Here is a 7752-nt window from a genome sequence, read left to right on the forward strand (position 1 = left end):
TCCGGCGGTGAATAATCTCATATCCGCAGAACCAATCATCCACAATGTAACCAACACTTCAGCCAGAATTCACAGTTTAAGTGGGCATGATATCCAGAAAAGCGCACACAAATAACCATCCTAAATGGGGGCCTATCAGAGAATCTGTCAAGCATATGCAAAAATACCCAGCAAACTCGAGAATCTTGTCACATACAATGGTTCATGGCATAAGAGTACTCCGTGACCCCATAGAATCACACGTACAAAGAGGAAACTCCTGTTATAATTAGACCACAGCTATTTCAAGCCCTATTTCTAAATTTTGACACCGAACACAAGCGAAAGCAAATGAGAAAACAAAGAGGAGAAGAGGGATAAAAAAAATACTCTAGTGTTCGACCGAAAGTATTTATTAAAGGAAAATCAGAGTATGTCCGAGAGAAAAAAAAAAGGAGGGAAAAAAGAAAATTGAGATGGGGAAAGAAGCGAATAAAACAGTCGGGAGATGAATTCGAAGTAAAGAAGAAGAAGACGACCTTGAGGGCTTCTTCACCCTGGGGACGCTTAAATCGCTCGGCTTTCTTCCTGAACGACTCATCCTTCTCTGCTTCCATTCTTTTTTATGGTGGCCTTGGCGCTCCGCTTCCCTTCTCGGGGAAAGAAAAGGAAGTATTCCCCGAGAGCTCTACCCAGACGTAGCCGCACAGCGTCAAACAGCTTCACAAATCTGTAATTAGCAGCTTTGTTTATAGCGTAGGCTATCAAAGCTCGACCCGACCGTTGATTTTAATCTTATGGGGGTGTTGGGTGGACGTATATTTTGTTGGGTGCGCAATATTTTTCGTCAATTTCTTAGATGCCTTCACCGGACGGTCCATAGTCGTTTATTAATTTTTACATGTATCTTACCTTTGTAGGAATGACTTTATACAGCTAATTGATGGCCTCTCATTAGCCAAAAAGCGATGCTCTTCCCTCCTTTGTTAAAGTGTGCTTTAGAAACCACCAAGAAAAAAAAACGTTATTCTCTCCTTGGTCCGAAGCATATTTTGGAAACCTCCTTTAGGAAGGGGGGAAACCTACCTGCATTTTTGTTCATTCATTGGTGGTAGGTTAATATGTTGCATATTCATGTCAATGTTTCAACATGTCAACATTATGACATTGATGAAGCTTACTTTAGATGGTCCATTAGAAGTCCCATATTAGGCACGAGCACAGTTAAAATTAGATTGAAAAACAATATTAACAAGTAAAAATAATATCCCAATTGATGTCAGTGTCATAACATCAAACTGCTAACTCTAAGTTTTTAATTGTGATTGCAGATTGGTTTGTTAATTGATAACAAAATGTTAAGTTTATATGCCATTGATGTATGATTTTTTATCACGGTTTTGGGTGTAGAATTATATAGCGATCCTATTCCATGTCATGAAGATAAGCCTTTTTTTTAGATGATAGAGACAATGAGTTGCATTTCGCAACATCAATATGGTTGAAGTTTTGCCTTTGATTTGTTTGTTGTAATTGAGGAAGATGACTAGCATAAGATGTCACACATTGCAGCCAATGTTACTTTATCAGCATCAGATATAGAATTATTCCTAAAACAATTCGAAAATGCAATTCTAGATATTGATTATAGCATAGGGGATGAAATTTCAAACATGGATTAGTTAGTTAAAGGTGTACGAGAAATACAAATTACAGATAGATTTTATTATGTAGGTGATTATTTTGTCGGTGTACCCAACAGAGAAACAACTAAAACAATGTACATGGAGCAAATAAAAATACTTCAATAGATTCAAGCATGCATGAACGATGACAACAATTATGTAACATGGTATGGACAGTTGTTCAATCAAAGATAAACCATTAGTACCTTAACAATGATCATGTATTTGACAACATAATGGTGATCAATGCTCACCAATGACGTTTTCCCCAGTTTGTAGCATGAAAATCATTTTATTATGAGATGGTACAAGGTTTGGCTTGTTTGTTTTCACAGTTGACTAAGGCAATGAATGAGATGCACTCACAAATAGTGTTGACAAATGTGGTCAATTTGATTGCAGTAGCCTCAACATATGTATGGCCAAATACACATCAACATCTTTGCTTATGCCATATATTTCAAAATGCATCAAAGAATATAGGGCCAATGGGAGTTCTATGTTAAATGGGTACATTTAAAAGTGCATGTTGAAGTTGCAAGATGGAAGTCTTTCCTATTGCCATGAAAGAAAATGATTGATTAATACTAGTTATAGGACAATAGTTGGTTGGAGAGGTTATACAATAACAAAAGGAAGTGGGCGTGGACATATGGCTAATTGTATTTATATGGAGACATGATTAGCATGCAAAGGGTTGAGAGTATTCTTGCTACCTCTAAGAAAAATCTCTACTCATGTTTAATGCTTTCCAATTTTGTGAACAATATAAGTTGCTACTGCCAGATCGGTCGCTCAAGATCTTTGGGGTGGAGAATCTTAGATACAATAAGCTATAAATAGATTGCAAAGAATTGTCAATTGTTCCAATGATGATTGATATAAAAGTGTTGATGCAGAAGGTAGACATGCACACCATTATGTTTGAATAAATGAAAATTGAATTTGTTGAAATTATTGGCAATCCACTTGCATAATTTCATGCAAGGACAATGTGCTTATATATCAAGTCGAGATCTGCATTGTGACACAAAATAAAGCAAGTGATGTCGTGTAATGCTTGTGCAAAACATTCAAATTTAGTTGTACTCCTTGTTAGCATATCTTGAAGGTGTTGAAGCAAGAGAATGCCAATGAGCTATTGGCACAAGGTGTACTACAATACTGGATCAACAATGCTAAGATTCAATTGATGGGCATCACTAAGGGGAAAATAATGAAAGATGTCTCATCACATCCCACTGCCAACATTTATGTTGCTCCTTAATGCATGCTGCCAAAATTGCATAAAAAAATGTAAATGTACTAACACATAGTAGAGGTTTAGGAGAAGGTATTGATGACCATTTTACCCCTTTAATGTGCTGATTTTCTCAGATGCAAAGGCCAAAGATCACATAGTCACAAATTTTGTAATCCAAATGTTAAGCAATTGGACCTAGTCACCCATCATGTCGTCAGTCAAAAAATAACCATCACCCCTGATCACCCTCATATTGCCCAAATTTAATATAATTTTCATGAAATAGCTCTAGAACTCCTAAGAATTATGTTCTACCAATTCAGTTAGAAAATTTCTCACATTTTCAAATCACCAAGGAGCTTCCACAACTTGTTTTCCAGCCCACATTTGGTCGAATTTAGCTCCAAGTGGTCCATTTCTGTTGTTTTCTAGTAAGTTCTTTACACAAGATCATATGCTGATCCCAACAACTTTGTTTTCAAATCCTTTTCAGTGTCAGTAGACTATTTTCAGTGAAACCCTCAATTTCTAGGGCCAAATTCCCATCATAAACCTTTCATTTCCTCCATTATGGCTGAACTGAGTTCACTAGCTCAGTGATTCACATAATTCTCAGCACTAACACCTTGTTAATACACATTGAGCTCATGTTAAGGTTTTCTCAAGAGAGTATTTTCCTCTCACTAATCCTAATTTGAGGTCTAGAGAATTGTCCTAATATCAAAGTTTTCCTATTTCCTTCATTTTGAGTGTCTCAATTGAGTTTTTTTCAATTGAGGGTTAGTTAGGTTGTGTCGAATTGGCAACATGTTTTTCAGTGTTAGAGCTGACTATCTTTAGCTCAAGTTGGATTAGTTCATCTAAAAACTATCTCATTTTTCATTTCCACTCATATCTCTCACATGTCTGGAGCTCTTAGTGATAGCTCAAACTTCTGAGCTGAAATTCTTACTATTCGGAATTCAAATTGGCAGTACATTCACATCAATGTGATTAGAAAACATCACAACCAAGTATCATTTGCTTCAGTCATCACTACCCTCAACCACTCAACCTTGTTTGAATCTAGACTTCATCACTTATGGCTTCAAAGATCAATCTGAGACTATAATTTTCAATCTGAGCACACTAATTGATTCAACATCCCTCGAAGAGAGTCTTAGTGCATCAATTTCTCATGAACAAGTTCAAAATCACTATTTTCCATTTTGCCCTCCGCATTTTCGTTTACAGCTTGGTCAACTTTGAAAAATTTGATTTTCCAAGGGCAAATCAAGTCCTTTTTCAAAGAAATTGCACATGAGCACATACTTTTTTGTTTTCTATGATTTGCATACTTTGATGTCCACTCTGACTAGTAGAACATGCTTTATGTGCTAGGGGCAAAATCATCATTTATTGTGTGCATGATTTTTATATTTTTCTAAGTTAGGAACCACTTGAACGCAACTTACAAGTTTCATATGATAGACCTGAGAACAACATAGCTCATGCAAGGTCTCCACTCACCTTGAATTCAGCTCATATCAAAATTGAACTTAGTCACCTCAATTTGACCTAAAATTGAACGTAGTTGACCAAGCCTGGTATGGACCTATGTCCAACCCAGCTCAAACTTAGAGCAAGCCCAAGTCAACATCCTAGCATTGAGCTTTAACCTACTAAACCTAGGCTGACCCTAGGTCCTGTGCATGTATCTTAGATCCTGATTTTAAATTCCAAATCTGCAATCTAGGCCCGCAATCTGCATTGTTTAGATTTGGATCTCATGTTTGATATCCAAAATCATTTTGGTCAATACAAAACAAGATCCAAACCTCTAATCTAAATCCAAAATCCAAATCCATGGTCAAAATCCATATCAGAACCCAGATCAAACATCATCACCAATCAAGTGCTTTAAACTAATTTGTCTGGAACCATATTGTTCTTGGTCGTCCATTTCAGGGCCGGAAGGGTTTTTCATCATTTTCGAAGAGAGAACCCTAAGAGTGATGCTCCCACTCCTATTTTCTTGGTAATTGTCTAAAAAATAAAATTTATATAGTAAAGTGTGGGCCCTTGATCAAATTTCCAAGCAAATCTCAACTGTCGATTTGCTGACACATCAACAATCACTGTTTTTCATTTTCTAAATATTTGATTGGTTAGAATTGGCTAAAATCTAGCCAAAAGCATTATAAAAAGGGGCTGGGGGTCGTCCAACCTCTATTCTTCCCCTGTGACCTGAATTCCAAGTTGAGCCTTCCCTCTTCTTTATTGTTTACTTAGTTCTCTTCATTTTTTTTGTTAACTTTGATTCTTCCCCTTTCTGCATGATTTTGAAGGTTTTCTAAGAGCATTCCAAGAGGTTTGGACATGGAACAGCAATGGAGAAAAGAAGAAAAAGAAGAACAAAGGAGAAGAACAAGGAGGCACGTTCTCTCCCTCTCTCTCTCATTCTCTCTCTCTCTTTCCTTCATGAACTTCACGTAGGAACTATCCTTCACTTCCATGTTCCTCTGTTCTTCATTAGCATTCATGCATTATTATTTTGTCATTTTCTTGATTTACTTTAAATTCTAATATGATTAGTTGATTGATTTACATGATTAATGTAATCACATTTGGGAAATTTCATTAAAATCTAGTTTAGGAGACATTAAATTTTAAGTTTAATGAAAATCAAACTTGTTGTTGTAAGCCATACTTTTTGCTTAACTTCAAATAACTAAATCCCTCAAACCAAAAATCATTTTTTGAATCCATAAAAAAACATGGTTTTGTGTACATGCCTAGTTTGTGACTACCAATTTTCATGCTTTTTTTATTATGATTTGACCATTTGTCATGTCAATTTTGAAAATTGGGATTCCTGTCTCAGATTTTTAACAAAACTATGACATAAAATTTTGTAGGTTAATTAACTTAGTTCTCTCAATCCAAAGGTTGAAATTCATTCTATAAAAACCATGAGTTTGTTGTATGTGTCTAGTTCCTTCACCTAAAATTTCATGAAATTTTATATTGGTTTGGCCCCTTAATTTAACATTTTAATCAGATCAGTTTCTACAACTTTTGTAGAACTCAGTAGGAAACAAAATTTTTGCACTACTTTGCACATGTATTACTTTATGTGTATTTGCTCTTTTTGAATGCTTCTAAGTTTTTTAGTTTTTATGCCATGTCATGAGTCTAACCCCAAATTTTTAGTCAAAACCTAGTTTTCTACCCCCCTTCAAATAAGATCACAAAGTCAGGTGATTAAACAATTCAACGCAGAAAAGTGGAATTTTAGTGACTTTTCCACTTTCTCATTTTAATGTCTGATTTATTTTTCATATATGTAAGATTTTGTAGTTCTTCTGATATGTAGAGAACCTATAGATAAAATTTCAAATCAAGGTGCGTTTTCTAACCAAACTTTACATCTCTTTGAAATTTGTGTAGAAATTGTTATAATAACTTAGTATTTTATGCCAAATTCTTGTTTTCCGAGTTGTTGCATCAACTTGTTAGATTAATAACTCTCTCATCTATGAGTCTTTTCTTGTGATTTCAAGTTTTGTAGACTCTTAGATGGAGCTTATAGATAAAATTTTACATTAATTTATACAAATTTGACATGTTTTTCAAAGAGGTAAACTTCATGATTTGAACTATTTTCTGTTTTCCACATTTTGTTTTCCTGCAAAAACTGTTTAATAGCCTATGTTTTTTAGTCTACAACTTTTGTTTTTAGAAGCTTTTTCAAAAATTTTAAATGTGGATACTAAGTTAGCATTGATAATTGAACATCATTCCATTAACTTTTGCATTCATACAACATGAGTTCTGATTTGTTTTACTGTTTTCTGGTACTCAAATTTTAGAGTATGCTTCCAAATTGCTACTTTGGTAGCAATTTTGCATATCAACAACCTTATCATCTCTTATTAAATTGTATTGATGCATTGTTAGATGTGCATTAGTTCAAATATATTGCATCTGGACTTCAATATATGAATTTAGGGCTTTGAATGAGTTTGTTACAATAAACCCTTCTCATTAATCTTAATATATCAAGTGAAAGCCCTAATTTTGATCTAAATTCTATATCATTTCAAAATATCATGTCATTCATGCATATATGTCTGTTTTACTTGGTTTTATTTCTGTTAACGTGTGTAACTGTGTGCATTCATGTAGGTTGTGCATTTGTTTATTTAGAAAATACACGTAGATTTAGGCTTCATATTAATCAAGTTAAGTTCGTCAACTACATACATGCAGCAATATCCCATATATATACTTGACTTAAGTCGATTATATGAAAATACAATTCAAAACTCATAGTTTTTGAATGCATATTTTCAAATGGCCTCTATCTAATTTATTTTTCTAAAAACCTAGATTCATTCACGATTGAGATCTAATCCTTAGTGTTAAACCTACCTAAAACCTTAGTTTTCTTTCAATATCTGAAACAAGATGTGATATTGAGTCAATAATCATGTAACCCGATCTGACACAAGACAATGCCTTCATTAGGTTGAACCTAAACCCTAGCTAAGGTAAGCTTAAACCCTAGCCAAGTTTAGCTTAAACCCTAGCCAAATTAAACCTAAACCCTAATAAGGTTAAAACAAGACCTTAATCGGTTAAACCAAAACCGCAGTTAGGTTAGACATGTGGATTTTAGAGAAGTTGGATCCAGATCTTAATTAATTGGATGTTGGGTTTGAGATCAAGCATAAGATCAGACTTGAATATGGTTTGGATCAAAGATGTTGGATTACTAGACCTAGATTTTATGAGAATTGAACATAAGATTTGGATTTTACATCAACATTTTAGATTTGGATCCCTTGCAATTTGGAACAAGAT

At 34.5% G+C, this 7752-nt stretch overlaps 1 protein-coding gene across 1 annotated transcript in view; it reads right to left on the reverse strand.

Moving 5' to 3' along the window:
* Window positions 1-748, reverse strand: part of LOC116253097 (uncharacterized) — a 55513-nt gene extending 54765 nt beyond the window's left edge. The window contains exon 1 of the mRNA XM_031627860.2: window positions 519-748. Coding sequence (XP_031483720.1) covers window positions 519-596 — 78 coding nt within the window. The 5' untranslated portion in view covers window positions 597-748. The remainder of the gene's footprint in view (window positions 1-518) is intronic.
* Window positions 749-7752: the final 7004 nt, after the last annotated feature.

The sequence above is a fragment of the Nymphaea colorata genome, chromosome 4, assembly GCF_008831285.2.
Source record: "Nymphaea colorata isolate Beijing-Zhang1983 chromosome 4, ASM883128v2, whole genome shotgun sequence".
Taxonomy (NCBI): domain Eukaryota; kingdom Viridiplantae; phylum Streptophyta; class Magnoliopsida; order Nymphaeales; family Nymphaeaceae; genus Nymphaea; species Nymphaea colorata.